Raw genomic sequence first — 20,332 nt, forward strand, 5'->3', positions numbered from 1 at the left:
ATACATTTAATTGGTATTGTCGTTTGATCGAAACAACTGAAAAATATTAGTTGATACTTTAACAGAACACTGTAAATATCAACACCAGTGACGATTTTGGAAAATGTAGGAAACTGGGCGTCAAGGGAGCATCTTAATTCTAGTATCACTAAGAACTTAACATGTTTGAGTATAATTACCTAACTCTGTTCAAACGAATTAACCGTTTAGCTCTCATTTATTTTGTGTCTATATTTACGTAAATCAGTTGTAATATAATAGCTTAAATACCCTAGAATCTACGGATACTGGCAAAACTGGGGATAACTAAGGACAATTGTCTCCACCTTTCGCCATAACTTTCGGAGTGAACCAGAGGAATGTTATCTTTTCTGCTATCCTTAATATGTTGCTGTATTGTGTTATAAAAAGATAAGAAGGATAATGGGGCCGTCGTGAGCAAGATACATTATCTAAAAGATGCATTTTTAAAAATAGATGACTTAACAATATATATAGGTCTACCATATAAATATAGTATAATATGCCGTAAAATTTTTTAACATGTGCAAAAATTCAAGTATTTAGGCGTAATCGTTCTATAGCCTAAGTAATTCATCCCTCATAATTAAAGTCACTTAATATTATTATATAATATTATATATAACTATCATCTCATATTAGTTACACCTAATAAGGTAAGGATAAGTAAATATTGTTATAAAAATAGAAGAAAAATCTGTTCTATTAGTTCAATTTATATGATAGCTATAGTATAGTCAACCGATATTGCGACTATAAAAGTTTATTTTTCTATGTAAAAAATTAAGACTTGTTTCTACTAATATAGAGGGATATAAAGGCGGATAGACCAACAGATTTAAATACACATTGTTCGTACATATATTATAAAATCTGTGATGTCTCCAAAGAAGGATAAACATTTGCTCAATATTTGCAAAGGGTTTTCCGTTCTCCAACGAAGGATACACATTTCGTCAATATTTACAATGAAGCATAAAAATTAAACCAGTGGTATAATCATAAAATTGGAATAAAATTAATTGCATTAATTTTCAAAAGCTTAATTTATTATAATTCTACAATATCAATATTAAAGAATGACAAGAGCTAAACACTAAGTCAAAAGGTCTTATCTTTAGAAACGAATACTAGTTGGGGTTCGCATCAACGACAAAGGACGAATTGGTTTAAAAAAAAAATATTTTCTGTTATTTAAAAACTTACTCTTTTATGGGCACATGTAGTAACTTGGAATTTTTTTTCGAATCCAAGAATAATTTTTCTTCTATGGGCTTAAATAAAAATTGTGACTGCCATTCATCGAAACTTTTGGTTAAATTTTTTTTCGCACTTCTATTACTGGACTGTTCCTGATTTTGTGATAAATCAACCGAAGTACATCTTGAAATTTTGGAATTTGGTTCTTTTGACTTTGAGTTTCGTTTCTTATTAAAGTCTTGATCGATAGATATGGTCTTCTGTAATTTCACCGTCGAAGTTTTTTGTCTTCTACCAGGAATCATAAGTTTTTGCTTTAAACTCTCATAGGAACGGCCAACTGATAATCCTCTCGTCAGATAACGTCCATTTAACTGTAAATTCCTATTACTGGACTCTATGAAGGAATGTTGTTTCTGAACAAAATGTTGAGCAGAATTATAGATCTGACTAGAAGACGTCTGCACTTGACGACGATTACTAAACGACAAAGCCATTCAAATAATTTTCACGTACTCGAAACTAACGCGGATTAATCCGTATAGTATATTTTTTTCACAAATTATTTTAATACTTATCGTCTACGTATATAAAACAAATCAAAGTCAAAACATTATCAAAAACATATTTAGATAATTTATGCCGTACCCGTAAGCCAAGAAACTATTAAAACGTGTGTAGCACTTAGTACGATTTGAACGTATATATGTATGCGTGTTTGCAAAAGTATGTATGTGTTAATATATACAAAAGTCAATTAAATGTTATAATGCAAATACAATAAAAGTTTTGCACTCGAATTGATTGACTGACGAACTCATTGAGTGAAGTCAAAGCGACTGACAAAATAAGATGATTTCGACGGCCGTAATCCAAATCGTTCACCAGGTTCAGTAGTTTCGAGTAGACTGTTTTGTGAATGAAAAGATTTTTCGAAGTCTACGCTTCTAATATGGTAAGGGAATATTTGCGGGCATATCCTTGCCAACGATTTCTGAAATTGTTTATAAAACAATTTTCGGTTCATTGGCTGATTCGATATTTTTTTTGTGTTCCACTTTCATGTTTACAAATAATTTCCATTGACGTTTATTTCTTTTATACTCTCCTCTCTTCGTTCCTTATATAAAATAAACGCAATCAAGTTAGAACGGCAACTTATATTACACCACCCACATGCTAAATTGGCAATAAACTTTTACTTCGTGTACGGATGAACCATTCGTAAAAACTTTTGTTTTCATTTTGGTTTACTCTCTCCACGTGCTCGGTATTTTCAAGCATTTCCAACTCTACATATAGAACTACCTAGTACTAACTACTCGTATCTATGTATATGCAATATGAGTATCCCGTAACAATCATATTTTAATAAAAATACGAGTATTTGTATTTGTATAAAATAATTTGTAAATAATATAAAAGCCGGTTAACCTAAACAATCTGGGTTGTAAATCAAGTATTCATATCCTTACACACCTTCCAATACCATTTCACTTCAACCCCACCGAAACTAACTTGAGCAAAGTGTTAAGTGGTGAATGCTATCGTATCGTATTGTAATGAACGAAGAAGTATTTGCTAGCAATCATAAAATATATCAATTGGAGGCGGTATGACTCTTACTTGACTTCCTTATATACTCATATATTTATATATTAAATAAAAATGTGGAATCGGTAAGACAAGTAGTAGAAAATTGAAAAAATTATATGATTAAATAACGAAACTAATCGAGGAATCTATAGTAAAAATAAGTTAGACAATATGAAACTAAAGTGAAGTCTTTATAAGCATTATAAAAATTTTCAAATAGATATCTATAATCATATGTAATCATAGATATTTGAGACTACATATATATTAAATATATGTAAATATCACTCTCTATTTAAAATGACCAGCATTTTTGATGTCTCTAATATATATATTCTTCTATTGTGGCAAAGTAGACAACTTCCTATCAGTATTAAGCGCCGTCACCTTATATACACCAGCTATTGGAGTAAGCCATTAATTAGTACTGTTACAAATTTACAATATTAGTAATATTCTAAACTTCTATTGAAGTGAAGTAAACACTAATGTAACGGTCTCTTACGACATCTTTGGAGAGGTTGCATAACAAACCCGTGAGTTGAATTTAATACGGTTAATTACAAAAACAATATTTTTTTGAACAGAAAGAACCATCTAAATTTTACAGAAATTAGAATATATCTCTTCTATTTCTTATATAATTATTTCACTAAATAAAAAATTTTTATTTAGATATCGCGTGTCTGGAATATTGTTTAAATTAAAGAATTTATGATATATTTTTGGACCGGCAGGATATATAACTGAAAAACCTATCACTATTTACCCAAAATTACTTCTTATTATCTTAAAAGAGTTTGTTTCAAGCAATTTTCACATAACTAAAATCATCTATAGGATATATCTGTTTCATTCCTTGTTTTCATTCCAGATATTGCGATATCAAAGATGCATCTCATTGTGGTTAGCCATACACTTAAACATCCGACAGAATTTTGTAGATTTTGATGACTTGTGGAGTCAGACCGATAGCTCCGAGCTAGCAGGAGATAAGGAAGGCACTAAATATCAAGTACACGCCAAAGCAGTCGATGTTTGGGTACCGCATGAATTAACGCAAAGGAATATGATGAACCAAATTATAATCAATGAAATGCAAACAAATTAAACCATTTCACTAAACTGGTTAAAATTGATTAAATACGATAATACAGAAAACAACAATGATCATCAAAGGCCAGTGACCTTTCATAAACGCATAAAAAGCCTGGATTGACGACAAACAAAGTTAAGTTGAGTATTTGGTGGGATTAGAAGGAAATTGTCTTTGACAATGGTAAATTCGATTCTCTTCTGCTTGCAGTTCGACCTCAAGCTTGAAACAATTAAAGAAGCGAAAACAGAATTGACAATGCCAGACTCGAAACAAATTAAGCGAACTAGATTAGGAAGTTTTGATATATCCCACAGTGTGGTTCGAACATTGCACCATCTAACTATCGTTTGTTTCGCTCTATGAAAAACTTAGTTAATGGTAGTTTTTCGTTGATAAATCATAAAAGTTCTATAGCGAAGGAATTATTCGGATAGCTTTAAACCGAAAAATGACAAAAGATCATAAAAAATAATGGCAAATTAAAAATTATTATAAATTCATTAAAATAAATTTTAATAAAGAAAATTATTGTTCAAAAATATACCAAAAACCCAATATTCTGTAATTATAGAGAAAATACGGGATACTCTGACTATAGACTATAGAGTGACTATAGAGTATAGAAAAAATATTATATACTGCAGTTTTTCTTTTACTTTTTCAATCGTTACAAAAATACTAAGTGTTGTGTAAGATATTAAAACATGCAAGAATCCAACGCACTTCCCCAGAAATTGTATAGGCTTTTTTGTTCTGGTAGAATAAAAAATTGGATTAATAAATGACGTGTTAATCTTTCAAGTTCATAAGATACATTTTCTTGTCTAAAGAAATACATGTGATATTTCAACACTACTATACAGGAGTATTGTCATCATAACAGCAATCCTTTTATTTTACTACTCTATACTAAAAATTTACTGACCTATTGTAGTCACTTATATTCTCTATATTTGAACAATTAGCTTTGCAACATTCTACTTCTGAGTACCAATTATCTTCATTTACATATGTTCTTATGTATAGACGCAGGAATATTATTAAAAAACATATGTATCAAAATGTATCCTGTCAGAATTAGTAGATTAAGTAAATAAAGTAACCCGTAGAGCTGGGCTCATTAAAAGTCAACAATAAATTCATAATTAATTACTGCATGTCGTGTAAGTTCGGAGTCCTTGAACTTCAACTCTGAGCAAAGCAAAAGAGCATAACAATTTGTTTTAATGAAACCAAAATCAAGTTTTGATCCTTTCCATACACGCACAGCTTTCCTTCTCATAACAGAACTCAGTCAATCCTTCAAGAATTTTGTATATAAAAATGAAAAATGGAACAACATAAGTACGGGTATTTATTTTTATTTAAGCTGTTAAATATATTATTTTAATAATATAAACATTTCAGTTTTTTCAAAAAGGATTAGATATTTGATATATCATATTCTGCAAAGGATTTAATTTGAAAAATTTATAAGAAATAGAAAAAAGGAAAAGACAAATTTGGCAGTTGGACTTATTGAATTTGGCAGAGACATGCGAACTTCGTGCTTGGTAGCAATCCTAAAAAATAGAGAACATAAAAAAATTAATAAAAAAAAGTTTAGTAATAGAACATTGTAAACAAAAAAAACACCAAGACATGTCAGCTTCAAGGACGCGTTAACCGCAGCAAATGCTCAAAAATCAAATTATTCATTTCAAGTCGAAATTGTCACGTTATAATTTCGATTTACTTCTATTGAAACTAATAAACCATTTTTATATCCTGCAATCAATCGAAATAACATAAGTATTTGCAATATTCGCAAATTTGCCAATTCATATCGGCCTACATTTCTGTATAATGGCAAATTCAAATATTCAAAAAGAAATAACTTTTGTAAAGAGATGGGTGGGGCCGAGTCCTACGATACACTGATAACTTCATTAGGCACCAATATTTAATTCTGTAAAAAATCATTATTATTATTATTGGCATATTCTATTCTTACATAAAATAAAATAAGAACATAACCTAACTATAAAATTCTCTACAAATGTCATGTATCTTAGTTCAGTGAAGAATTTGACACTTTTATACTATGTTCAAACACACCATAATTTACATATATTTTAGCTAGTTTCTATAGCTTTTCTAATTTCTCTGTTCAACAGTCTATTTTATCATACCGACTAAACTCCACTACTATTTCCATAGAATCGTTTACTTAGCCGGAAAGCTATTGTAGCACTATGCCATTTAGATTGGCTTCATTTGAAAAGTTAATGATTTTGCCATAGATCAATAACTGTCTAAGATTAAATTTTTTTTTACTGGTAACAATAATAGATGCTTCTTTCTGAAATTACTGACAATCGTTATTAGTTCTGCTTGCTACAGATAAGATAAGATTACTCATCCGTTTCATTAACCACTATAGCCAGGTCAACCGGATAAGCAAAGACTTCATATCGCTTCAAATCCGTGAAGAACTGGATTTAAGTGTCTATGAGATGATTTTATTTTTCTACTGCCTTACATATATGTTACCCAGTTAGAGTAATATGTAACCTGATTAAACTTTGTTAGTGTGTTTGGCATATTAAATTGCTTTAAAGAAAATAATCAAACATAATAATAATAAAATGTTATTGTAGAAAATATCTGTTCTAGAGTATCAATGTAAAAAGATTTTGTTTTAAGCGTATATATTTATTTTTTATATATTTTTAATCGGAATGTGTTCTAACGGTTTTTTTTTTTATTGGAAGACTAAGGCTAGGCTAAGGCCCTTATGCACTGCGACCAGTTTGATCTATTGTGCTCCCCTTTGTATTTAGATATTTAGTATCTCGAGGAATCCTCTTCATCCTCAAGTTGGTATGGACCTAAAATTTTGTTTCTTCATAGTTGCATCACAGTTGGTCATCAGATGTTCCATAGACTCTTCCTCATCACAGCAGAATCTGCAAATATTGGTATCGGATATACCTACTTTGTGTAGGTGTTTGTTACATACGGCGTGGCCTATTAGTGCACCAGAGAGTGACTTTAGACTCTTCTTGCTTAGGTTGAGACTTTTGTAGGCTCTTTTGATATCAAAATTTAAGAATTCTTTGAAATGATATATCCGTCTATTCCATTCCAATATTCATTGATACTTTGTTGGTTCCATTTCTTGGTCTCCTGTTTTGTGTTCGTTTTATTGAAGCCAAAGAAGGGAGTTGGACCAAAAAATGGTTCTACTGCCCCTTTTTTGGCATAAAGGTCCGCCTTTTCATTGTCTTCGTGTCCTTCATATCCGGGTACCCAAATCAGAGAGACCTGGTTGTGGGTGGCCAGTTGGTTGAATGCATTGTAACACTCCATAAGAACTCTATAAAACAAAATGACGAGTAAAGATGTAATATATTTTGAGAAAAATTCGTTGTCAAGTTATTTATTAATTTCAAGTAAAAACAGATGAATTTTGATGCATGATTTTTATTCTACAAAGTATAAAAATGGAAAGTTTATCTATTCTTCAAACAATAAAATTAGCAAATCACAATTCATTTCCTAAAAGTAGTATATTTTTTCAAATTTATTTCCATTTATTAACTTAAAATTACGTGAAAACAACACTCTCCTCCCAATTTCACTATTTACACCTTCGATTTTGCACGAACTGATGAATTTCAAACAAAATATTTTCTTTAATCAAATATTCGCATGAGAAAGAGAAGACGTCGCGCGTATATTTCTCCACAACTGTAACCACTCACATATATTTACATGCATTTGATTTGTTCGTACGAACATGCAAGACAAAATTCGTATGCAATGTAACCGCAGCCTTACTTGTTATTTTATGGTAGAGCAAAAATATATGGCAAGACGTAATCAATCTCCATGTGACATTATAATGAACTGACAGACGATAATACATAATTTATGGCTCGTGGAGACATTTGGTCATAACATATATAATCTTATGACATGTACACGTCAAATAAATATTTTTAATTTTTAGTACTATTTTTTAAACACGCAATAATCTTGTTCTACTGTTCCAACTTTAATATATTTTTAATTTTCTCGAATATCAGCTAATTTGAAAACACTTTGTTCTACACTTGACAGCTAAATTTTTATGTTTTCAGCATTTCTACTACTATTTTAACAAATTACCAAATTAGCGTTTAAAATTTTACTCTGCAACCCTCTATCGAATTAAGTAAAAGCCGAATGCAACGTATTGTCGTGACACGTCAAACAGTCGCTTTCACATTTGTTTTTGATTAGACGTGTTGGTGGTCTTCAGTCGAAGTTGGAGTATCTGCAATAAATTTCAATAAGAAGTTTTTAATAAATTATAAATAAAATGTCGCGTGTTTTGTTCACTGTTTTGCTGATCTCATTATGGACTGCCAATGGGCTAGCTGCTACATGCACCAAACCTAAAGTTACTGTTAATGCTTTCAGTACACAGGATGCGACAATCCTTACTACTTTGGCGCACGTTGGAGAGTTCACTTTGACTTGTGGAAATGGCGAACAGCCAGCATTATTCGCTGAATTCCCTTGCGGAGCTTTAGTCCCAGTAGCTCGTATTGGCGACAATAAATACCAGGTGCGTTATATATCTTATGAATTTTGTCAAGAACTTCTTTAATCAATTCTTTGATTGATGCTATAGGTGAGCTGGACAGAAGAAATCAAAAAGGGTAGCAGTGGAAACGTTGTTGTTCGTCTATTTGATGAAGATGGTTACACCGACATTCGAAAAGCACAACGTGACGGCGAAAGTATCAATGCAATCAAATCCTTAATTGATATTTCAGTTCCGACTAAAGGTGCCTACAAAGGACCCTGGGTTAAAGCTGAATTGTTAGCTGCTGTTGTTGTTAGTGCAGTAGCTTATTTTGCTTTTACAACAAAAAGCAAAGTGCAATTGTAAATATTATTATGTGATATAAATATGCATTTCTGAGAAAGATCTGTAAACAACATCCTCTGAATGAAATTCATTCATTAATTCATACAGTCATAAGCCTTGATATCAATAAAGAAACATTGTTTGTACTGAAAAATATGATTTTCATTCAATAAATGAATGCAATTGGAAAAAAATTTGGAGTTTTCAAGGAAATGATTCTCGAAATAAAAGTTTGAAACTAAAAGTATTCTACAAAAATTAAATAAATTTTTCAGTTCTACATATATTTCAGAATTTTATATATATTTATACTTCTATTTACATGTTCTTATTTTTTATTTTATTCTTTAAGCTCTACAGTTTAAATATCAACAAATTTATTTGCCATTTAGACCAGATTCCTCGTCGGACGAAATATCAATCATGCTTTCCACACGTGATGGAGACATAACATACACAAAGTGCTCAGTTGCACCTTCATTTATTGGATTTTGTATGCAACCTCCTTCGTTCGGAGGTGGTGGAGTATCAATGCTACAGTATTTAGAATTGCCATTCATACCATCGTCTGGGGCAATAGAACCATTGCATTCAATTGCGTTCTCCAGTTCCAACTCAATATCACTGACAATGCGCATACAACGCATTTTAGCTAACGATTGAAACTTCGTTGGCATGGAGCGAACTGTTTTTGCTAAACTAAGGAAAAATAATGTATTGGCATCCAAATCGCGATTCGCTTGTAATATTGCAGATATGTCAATATCGCTTCTATCATTTAATTTTCGTACTTTGGGTTGAGGCGGTTGTACGTTTGGTGTTGTAGCAGAAAAGCTTAGATTAATGGCTGCAGTTTGAGGAGACGGTTGTACACGACGTATTTTGTTGCTCGACGGTGCTTGCGCTGACTTAGTTGAAGCAGGTGATGATATAACCGGTACTGATGAAACCGTATTTTGAAACAAATTAAGGTTGGAATGGGAGCCCAGCTCCTTTTTAAAGGTATCAGCTGATGCAAATAATTGAGGCTCAATAATGAGGCAACCAACACTATTCGAAGTACTGCTAGCCGTTATTGGTAATGCAGATTTGATAATGTTTGGTAATTGAGGTTGGGGAAATATTTGTGTTGGCATAGTTGTTGCTAGCGTAGGAAGTGTGGGCTGACTTAATACTGATTTGCATAACTGTGGTGGCAATGGTACATGAGGCAATGATGGTACCGGCAACAATATTGTACCAGACGCAGTGTTATTTATTGAAGCTGTAGTTAAAGATCCAAAACTGCTTATCGACGAATAAGTTGAAATCCCCGTAGATGGTGTGAGAGAACTTACAGCTGGTGGTATTATAGCTATTGTTTGAGTAGTTGTAGGTGCATTTTGAATAGGTGCAGTGGTAACTGTAGTTGATATTCTGCTTATATCATCCTCTAAATTTGTTGACGCTTTAGTTAATACTTGATAACCTAGATCGCATTCATTATCTTCCTCTTCGCTTTTTGTCTTTACATTATTGTTCGGATTTCTACATAAAATAAGAATAAGTTAAAACCAGTTAATAATTCAGATAAAGAGATCATACCTGCCTGGACCTTGATAAGGTCTAAGAAAAACCATATGTTCTGCATGAGCCCAAAATTGATATTTTTTAGATGTTTTGGTTCCTGTACGAAATGAACGTAAATACTTGGTATAACTGTCCCGTAGATTTTTCCATTTTCGTTTCGCCGCATCTTAAAAATAATAATGAAATATTTCAATTAAACAATATATTAATTTATAACAATTAAATGATGTAAATTTTCAACTCATATTTCAATCATATTCAACAAATCAAATTAAATAAAATTTTATTAAATTGTTATATAAAATACTATATCAATGTGGTATATATATTCTTACATTTATGGTATATATATTTCTACATAAAAAAAGACGAATTGTACTCAAAATGTTATGTTCTTCCAATAATTTTACGTTTCGTGAGAAACAATCAACAAGTACAAATACTGAATTTATAAGCTCATATAAAAAAGGTGTTTAACAATCAGCTGGTAATATGAAGGATCTGCCCTAATGTCCTAATTAACACATATCTTGGAATATGGGTACCATTAAATAGCTATTTTAAACATGGTGTGCATTAACAGATTAAAAACGATACCGTAGTCTGTATAATTAGAATATGGTTGTTGTCGTCTGTTACTTTTATATACATTTTAAATCTGTGTAATCAGACCCCCTTCACTACTGTGTGTCCAAGTACCAACAACAGTCTTATATTCGTAGCATGACTTAAGTGAATATATCATAAAATACTTTACTGCATCTGTTTCTTGGTATCGTGAGTGCTAGGTATACGATGACGTTTGAAACCTCTATGTGAATAATACGCAGCAGGCGAAGTTTCTTATATAAAAGAAAATTAACCGTTTTTTTTCAAATTTATTATTATGATTATTTTACGATAGTCACTGAATTTTTACATGAATCACAACCGTCCCTACTAATGTATGAGAAGAAAAATTCTCAGTTTTTCTTCATCCACCGGTAAATCACACGTTTATCTTTCAAATATCAATAAATGTTAAATTTCTACGATACTTTGTTGTATTAAATCGATTTAGCCCTATGGATACAACTGTTTAATATTATAGTAATATCAAACAACTAGTTTCTTCCTATATTAATGGAGGCGTTAGACTAATCATTGATGCCGGCGAGACCGACAATCTGACACCTCTTTTATTTCTTAGAGTTAGAAAGAAGACATTACATACGCTGCAAAAATAAATATATATAGTTTGGTAAAAAATTATCATAAATTTAATAAAAAAATTCTTGATGGTTGTACATGACGTATTTTGTTGGTTTGTATTTGGAGAATCCAATTCAACTTTTATTTTAGCTGAAAACCGCAGTATATTATATATTATAAAATCGCATTATAGATCAAAGACTGCTTTCTGAGAAAACTTCGTTCAATACCAGGTTAAAGCATAGAAAATTAAGGTATAGAACTCATTTTTTAATAATATAACACGAAAATATATGTAAGTAGTCAGTGTTATGTTATGTTCCAGATATCACAAAATCTACAGGTGTCAGAAACTTTTTATTACATATTTAAAATGTAATAGTTAACGAAAACATAACCAGATCTCGCAAATAAAGATCAATTGTGTAGAATATATTCGTATATATCAAGGATAATTTAACAATCGTAACTTAAGTCTCAAAACTGACTTAGTTATACATTAAGTTAGCAAAATTGATGACTTAAGTTATTTTACATTTTACTTATTTTTTAAACTATTCCAAAACTACTCTTATTCTTTGAAAAAGCTTCTTTGGAATACCACGAACTATTAATATTTATTTTTAATGTACTGTAATGTTTTGTATAACTGATATATATGTAAGTAACATAGATGATACTCTAATCAGTATACACTAACTTAAATAAAGCATAGTTGCTTCTAATATTGTATTTTTGTTTATGTTATCGTTGCTTCCAACATGGTATTTTGTTTAACTGACATTCTTCTTATGCCCAAGTGTTTATGCTTATGGAGTGTTTATGTCTAATAAGCATAATTATTGGAAGCAACGCTAAGTTTTTCAATTGTGACATATTAAAAACTTTTTCAGTCTAAAATAAAGATTCAAGATGAACAAGCGTTTTTGTTTTTATTTAAGATATACAAAAAATCGTTATTTGCAATCAATCATATATAAGCTACGAAAATCCTAGAGCCGAGGTCAAAGTGGTAAAACTCGCTGTGGTGATGACAGTCTACTGATCAGTGGGCAGCGGTCACGAAAAATTGATAATCTCTTTGAACCAAATATATAGAAAATGCAAATGTAACAATATTAAGACTTTGTACTATGGTCGTGTGCGAGTTAGGCTAAGTTGCGTTCTAAATGAGGGAAATTCTAAGTTGTGCCGGTAATATAGTGATGTGTCGATACGTGTTGATAAATGGCTAAATGTGTGCAGTGCAAAATATCCCAAAAAATCTCCCATTTGGTTTAGCATCAACTTAGCCTAACTCGCACACGTCCTATAATAACCTACGAACTAAGAAGCCTGGCGATCATCACAAACATAGATGTGTGAAATATAATATCCTTTATTAACCGTACAGGTTGGTGATCGGTTGTAGGCTAACTAAATAGCGCCAATGCACTCCGTGATCACTACAGTTTTCACTACTTGAAGAAAATGGTATGCTCAGCCAACAATTATCGCAAAAACTTTATTCCAAAGAATGGGTATGTGTATAAATTTTCGATATACTGTTTTAAAGGAAGAGAAGGTTCTAAAATAACAAAAATTTGCATTGCGTATTACTTGAACGGTCCCTAATAAAATTAAAACAAATAAATCTTTACTGAAAATTTATATAAAAAAAATGTATAATTTTATGTGCATATATTATTATATTATATTATTATTATTATAATATTACTTATAATGACTGCGTGCGAGGTAAACTAAATTGAAATTTCCTAGGGATTTTTTGCACTGTACTTATGTAAATATTTATTTATTGAACTTATTTATTATTTTCGTTTAAAAGTTTTCAAATTTATTTATTTAACATTTTATAAAGTTTTCACAATAGTAACACCTTATTTACCTAATTTTTATCTAATTTACTCTACTCGAAATTCTGATAAATACTAACATTCGCTGCCATACCGACATAATTTACTATTTCCCTCAATTTACCATCCTTTTATTCGAACTCACATACGGCCTATATTATGGACGTGTGCGAGTTAGGCTAAGTTGATGCTAAACCAAATGGGATTTTTTGGCATTTTTTGCACTGCACACATTTTGCCATTTATCAATATATATCGACACATCACTAAATTATCGGCACAACTTAGAATTTCTCTCATTTAGAACGCAACTTAGCCTAACTCGCAGACGTCCTATATTATTACTTATTATATTATATTATTACTTATTATGTAATTATATTACTATAAAATAATAATAAAATTATCTGTTGCTTATACTTTTTTATTAAATATTTTTCTGTTTTTGTTTTTGAAAATCAAGTGAAACTTTATGAATTTATTTTTATATTCTTTTCTATTATATTAAATATATAACAAAAATGCATTTATAATCTATAGTGGGCCTAATATTTTCTTTAATAACTCTACTAATAACGTATTGCATTATAATTAAGTATGTGTCAATTCCTTGATCGTCAATTCCTTGAAAATCGTATATATGAAAAAAGTGGTCACAAATTTAAATGTTACGATTTCAAATATGGTAACACTGTCAAAAATCAGTCGTAAGCGCAAGTGCATAATAAATTCTACTAGAGTTTTGTCGAAGGTGCAGTGAAGTCGCGGTTGTTCTGTGCACTTAGCGTTTAAAAACTTGTGAGATAATTTGTTGTAATTTTTGATTTTGTTCCTTTCTTAAAAGTTTTTTAATATATTAATTTATTTTAAAATTTTTTTTTTACTTGAAAAAAACTAAATACACACAATATACAAATCTAATACAAAAAAATTTTGGACATCCCCTTTATATGCCGAACGAAATTGTGATAAGCGGTGTTTTCATCAAATTGGATTTTTTGTAGTATTTTCAATGATTTAGCATCTTTAAAGTCTGATAAATCAATTTGAATTAACTAAAAATTTGTGATAAGTGGTAATTAATTAAGAAATAATAGAGAAAAGTTATTTTATTAAAATGAAATATATTCTAATGCGTTAATTATAATATAATTAAATGCAAATAATTTCAAAACTTAATTATATACAAAGACAATTAATAATCATCACAAATTATACAATATTTGCATATAGTATACAGTTGCCTGAAGTTTAATTTTTTTTAAATATATTATTTATTAGTATTTTTTGTTACTGGAATGCCATTGCAAGCAACACATTCAGAACAATAAAACTAAACGAGCGCATATAGAAAATAAACAATGTAGCGAAATGCTCTCGTTCTCTTTTTCGCGAGTCTTGCTCGCCTGTAACTTTTACGCAAGTAACGTCATTTGCTTGGATGCCGAGGATTTGTTGTTAGTCTCTTCTTTTTTGTTGTTTACTTTATTTTGTTTTTGTTTTAGTGGTTTTTTGCTTTTTTTTTTTAGAGATTTTACATTTTCTATTGTCTTGTGTGTTTTTCTGCACCGTTTCTGTTTCTACTTACCAACGGACAAACCAATTTCGTTGGCGATTTGTGTCCAAACCTTCATTTTAACTTCGACATTTTTATAGTCAGGATTATGCGTGTTATATACAATGTCGTACTTCTTGACTATATCAATAAATTCTGCTGTGTTATCTGATGTTGTAGAAGATTCACTAGCAACTCGCGGCGTTTTCATTTTGAAGTACTTTCGAAAATCTTATTCAATTTACAGTAAAACTTAACTTAATTTGCTGCACGATGGTTGTTGTTGGATTTTCAAAAATTAAATTCACAATAGCGAGCTGATACACACACATACACACTCATGTGAATATACATACATACATATGTAGTTGCTTATTATTATATTACACTTTTGTCTATACATACAGACACACATTTGTGTTTATATTATATGCACTTGCGTACATAGTTCACATATTTTGACCGCCGTTAAATGCGCTGCTATTTTATTTGCACGCAAAAGTTCCGATATAACGACCGCTTCGACAAAAGTCGGACACTTGAATGATGAGCACACATACACGATGTTTGAAACAACAACCACCGCACAAACAGCAAAAACCATCAACAGCAGCAGCAGCACTAGAAGTCCCTCTTCACAATATGTGCAGACGTTAGCTTTGGCGTTGGCGTTGGTGTTGGCGTCGTCGCCGTCGCTTTCATTGCAAAGGCGACAACGTAAGCGCACAAAATGTCGCTGCTTTCCTTTCCTTAACTCCAAACGAGCACTCTTGTTGAATTGCCCGCAGGCGGGTTCTGTTAACGCATCACATTTACATAGCACAAAGTTAGCTGCTATTAGCCAAAGCGGTAAAGGATAGTGAAGTAATATGGAAAAAAGGCATTTGTCGTCGTTATCATATGAGTCGGTTAAGATTGAGTATTCATACATGAATGTACACATTTTAGGCGGCAATAGAACTGTTCTTAATATTATTTTAATTAACTTCTGTAAGTTTTGTTTAACACAGTTAGAAGTAACCTGATGCATTTAACCGAACAATAATTCGGTTAAATGTTTAAAGTTTTTTGCACTATACCGCTATGTTATATTTAAGCTTTGTTTTTTTTTTCTTTTACCGCCATAAATACTGTTTGCTTTTGCTTTCCGTGCAATTTATTTATAAACATAAACATAATCGCGTACATATAGCATATACATATGTAGATACATATGTATATGCATCTAAATAAACACACAAGCTGCTGTGTAGTTGTTTGCACTAGTGCAGTCGCTAACAATGGGGGCTGCTGGCGGTGCTCAACCGAAAGGTAAAGTAGTAGAAGTACGGTCGCATATCTGCTATATTATGTTTTTTTTTATTTTTTTATTTTTGCTGTTTTGTTGTTGTGGTTTTCATCAGCACTGTTGTTGTTATCGTCGTGCCATCAACTGCTGTTTCTGTTGTTGATGCGTCGCTTTTATGTTTTTACTTTATTTTTAGTGTTATTCTTGATGCTGCCGCTGTAGCTGCTAGCGTTCTCTGCCTGACCGCTTTACTTTTGTATGCGTGTGTGCAGTTTGCCGTCGTACCTCGCCATCGATCCATTCCGCGTTCTCCATCCTCCTACTTACACATTCCCTACTATATGCACTGCTTGCTTGCTTGCCTGCCTGCCTGCCTGTTTGCTTTTGGTAACTAAAAAACTGTGTGTCGCTACCCGTCAATACCCCCACTTCGCTATAATTCGTACAATGTTGCTGCTATACCCGTTGATATATGTACGTACATTTGTACGTACGTACGTACGTACGTATGTATGTACGTATATTACACTACTCCTGTTTTGTGCACGTTACTTTGAAATGCTCTAGCCCGGCTGTATTGTTGTATTTTGTGTTGCTGCTTCCTCTTGCCTTCGCCATCCTCTTGCAAACCGACGACTGTAACATCAGCGCCAGTTATCGCCCAAACAGTGACAAAAACAATAACAAAAATAACGACGACAACGACTGCGAGTACAACTTGTGCTTTTTAGTAAGCTGACGTTAGCGTATATTGAAGTCGTCGCGTAACCAGCGCAGGCATGGCATGGTGTGAATGTAAGGAGGAATATCAAGCATTAAATGGCATGTTGTGCTGTGCTGTGCTGTGCTGTGCTTTGGTTTGGTTGGTGGGTCGTCGCTGCTGGTTCAGTTTGTTACTTTTTCTTTTTTTATATTTAGTTTGTTTGTTGATGTTGTTGCTATTGTTGTCGAGCTAGGCGGCCTATGTGGCAGCGTAACCTTCTGATGGTTTTCGTGCCTGTGCTTAAACAACGGTCTTTTCTTGCAATATACATATGTATGTATGTAGGTATGTATGTGAGTGAGTATTTATCTGTGCATAAATATGTACGTATGTTCTGTATATACATATATTTTTTTTCATATCAAATCGATAAATGTTAAGTGGAGGGGAGTAAATGCGGAAAGAGGGGTTAGTGTAAAACAAAGTCAGCAAACACCGTTTAGAACACAAAAACATACATACATATATACATTGTATTACAAATGAATGCGTTATATACAATAATAATAGTTGTATATATGCTTTGTTATGTGCATAGTAAATATGTATTAATGTTTTGATATGTATTAAATTTTTTCTATGTATTCGTATTTATATAAATTTAACTTAAAAAAACAAAAATTTGACAGTTTGATAGTTTATTTAATTACTTTAATGATTACATTTTGTTATATTGGACGATCCTCCAGTTCACCCACAACTCAAGTATCATAAATAATATTTATTGCTACATACATACATAATACATACATATATCAGGAATAACTGGACATAGTAACTAACACACTAATTACATCATGTGGTATCACGGCGGGCCATTATTGGAGCACAATTGGTCTTTGGGCACAAGGCCGCCACTCCAACCTAAGCTAACCTAGCACTAATCACCTCAGTATATACGACAAAAAGATTGGATTAATTATTATGTATGTATGTCTGTACATATTTACTAGTGTTGTTGTTGTTAAAGGCCGAATAGATCCATTAATATGATCTGCCCATCCCCAATGCACTTGCACTCTTAAGCAAGCCCCACAGCCCCTTGTAACTCGCAAAGATCTGCTTGTGTAGTATGATATCCTTTTGAGTATGGTGAACGACGCTTAATCGTCGAAGTCAACGAGTGGCTCCTTATACTTAGTGCTTGTAGACTTTTGATCGCCTGTTTTGCTACTCTTTATGATGAAAGTACCGTTATCTCGGCTGTTTTTTGAACACATGAAATGAAAGTTCGCAAAAACATTATGCATTGAATGTTATAAAAAAAACAATAAAGTATATTTCCAATAAATTGATTTTTTTGGAAAATATTTTCAAAGTTTTTTGTACCTCCTGCTTGTAGACTTATGACTCCGACTGCATATTGTTTCACTCTATCTCATCATGAGAAAGAGCACGACTTCAGAGCACTTTATGACACAATATCCATTTTTCACGATGGACACTCACATTAAACTTAACATTATGGACTGAAAGCATAATCGAAATTTACTGTTTTTCAAGAAGTTGTACAGATTTTGTGAAAACGTTCCATTTTGACTATTAACCTCGAGTGCCTTTGCTGTATCATGACAAGGTCTAATGATTAGATTCATTGAACTACACATTGGACAACTGTCGTTGAGTGAAATTGTATTTTGGAAATCCATATTGCTCTACTTCAATATTATTGATTCTTTGAATCTTAAAAGAATCACTTTTTCAACTATTTTGCTTAACATTGGTAATTGATGGAATGGCTGATTGAATTTTGGGAAAGTCTCTTCGGGGCTTTTCAGGTTATTTTAATTGAATAATAAAAATGTTAAAAAGAAAATAAGCCCAATTTGTTATAAGGACACTCTAAATTTCTGACTTCATTTTATTAGCTTAGTAGGTAATGTCGAGAATTTTTCATACATAACAGTAATAATTTCTTTCTGATATCTTTTTTTAATAACTGTTATTTTTTTTTACTCATCAAGGGCATAGATCAATTCTGTTTTCAATATTTTCGTTTGTGTTAGAAGACTTAGAAGTGATTGTTCCGTGAATATCTAATCTGATGTGTTTAGAGTCACTCTCTCTGGTAATGTATTCACTCTCTTTCTCTCTCTACCTGCTTTTCATAGAATATGTCTTGTCATTATTAAACCCTTTAATTTCCTTTGTAATATGTGGTGTTGTAAAAACTTCCCTTCCATTATTGAAGTTTTTACACTATTCTTCTGATTTCGCCCGTCGTTTTTTCTGCTTTAGCCTTATGTGTTTAGTACAATTTCTTCTTTCTGCCTTTAGTTCCAGGACGCATTAGGGAATTCCTCTACCTCCTTTCTATCTCTCTTTTCTTTCTTTCTCTCTCTCTTTTCTTTCTTTCTCTCTCTCTTTTCTTTCTTTCTCTCTCTCTTTTCTTTCTTTCTTTCTCATTTGCTTTTTCTCTGTCTCTCTTTTCTTTCTTTCTCTCCTTTTTCTTTCTATTCTTTCTCTCTCTATCCTTTTTTTCTCTCTTCCTACTTTCTATCTCTCCTTTCCCCTCTTCTTTCTCCCCTCTCTTCTTTTTTCTCTCTCTCCTATCCTTTATCTCCCTCCTCTCTTTCTCCTTTCTGTCTCTCCTTTCTATCTTTCCTCTCTCTGCTTTCTCGGTTTCTCTTTCTTTTTTCCTGTGATTATATTCAACAATTTTCTATTTACATATTTTTTAGTTTAATTTCATAATATACACAAAAATTAAGAATTTGTAAATGAAGAGCATTCAATTATTAATTGTCCATTATTAATGGAAGTGACATGTGAAGATATTTAACTGCGATGCCAGTGCGATTCCAATATTAGTGGGTTATAATAGTTTTGACGCCATCAATTCAATATTGAACCAGCGATTCAATATTATGATATGATTGATTCAATATCAATCAGTTGTTTGGCAAATATGAATTAAAATACATGGAAGCTAATAAATTCAATTTCTGTTTTTTCACACAGAATGTAACTAAATTCGAAATACACTAAAAACATAATGGTCCGATCACATCCCAGGCAATACTATAATAATTTTTTGTACTAGTATTTACATTTTTGCGAGTTTTTAGTGCCGTTAACAAGCAATAGTTAACAAATAAAAATAATATTTCGAATAATCAATGGATTATTACATCTGACATAAAAACACACTTTAAATAAATTTAATTAAGTTTTAAGATATCAAGAATGAATTATTATTCTATAGCCGTTTAAATAATTTTTAGTACTACTTTACTTACATACGATTTGTTTTGAATCTGTTTATAGCGTACCAAAATGTATCAATTTGAGAAA

General features: G+C 31.6%; 2 protein-coding genes across 2 annotated transcripts; one reads left to right on the forward strand and one right to left on the reverse strand.

Moving 5' to 3' along the window:
- Positions 1 to 8,135: 8,135 nt before the first annotated feature.
- Positions 8,136 to 9,010, forward strand: LOC119680560 (translocon-associated protein subunit delta). The gene is made up of 2 exons (XM_038093454.1): positions 8,136 to 8,510; positions 8,577 to 9,010. The coding sequence occupies exons 1-2, from the start codon at positions 8,262 to 8,264 to the stop codon at positions 8,835 to 8,837; spliced, it is 510 nt and encodes a 169-aa protein (XP_037949382.1). The 5' UTR covers positions 8,136 to 8,261; the 3' UTR covers positions 8,838 to 9,010.
- Positions 9,011 to 9,146: 136 nt separating this feature from the next.
- LOC119683685 lies at positions 9,147 to 15,565 on the reverse strand. The gene is made up of 3 exons (XM_038097488.1): positions 15,021 to 15,565; positions 10,401 to 10,551; positions 9,147 to 10,343 (listed from the first exon to the last, which is right to left on the reverse strand). The coding sequence occupies exons 1-3, from the start codon at positions 15,196 to 15,198 to the stop codon at positions 9,194 to 9,196; spliced, it is 1,479 nt and encodes a 492-aa protein (XP_037953416.1). The 5' UTR covers positions 15,199 to 15,565; the 3' UTR covers positions 9,147 to 9,193.
- Between the last annotated feature and the right edge of the window lie 4,767 nt (positions 15,566 to 20,332).

The sequence above is a fragment of the Teleopsis dalmanni genome, chromosome 2 (assembly GCF_002237135.1).
Source record: "Teleopsis dalmanni isolate 2A chromosome 2, ASM223713v2, whole genome shotgun sequence".
Classification (NCBI taxonomy): domain Eukaryota; kingdom Metazoa; phylum Arthropoda; class Insecta; order Diptera; family Diopsidae; genus Teleopsis; species Teleopsis dalmanni.

Bases quoted from the DNA above. Each gene is read 5' to 3' on its own strand.
- LOC119680560 (XM_038093454.1), top strand. From the start codon at position 8,262: ATGTCGCGTGTTTTGTTCACTGTTTTGCTGATCTCATTATGGACTGCC. The intron at 8,511-8,576 runs GTGCGTTATATA...TTGATGCTATAG, and splicing joins TTGGCGACAATAAATACCAG to GTGAGCTGGACAGAAGAAAT.
- LOC119683685 (XM_038097488.1), bottom strand. From the start codon at position 15,198: ATGAAAACGCCGCGAGTTGCTAGTGAATCTTCTACAACATCAGATAAC. The intron at 10,552-15,020 runs GTAAGTAGAAAC...ATTATTTTTAAG, and splicing joins CGAAATTGGTTTGTCCGTTG to ATGCGGCGAAACGAAAATGG. The intron at 10,344-10,400 runs GTATGATCTCTT...TATTTTATGTAG, and splicing joins CCTTATCAAGGTCCAGGCAG to AAATCCGAACAATAATGTAA.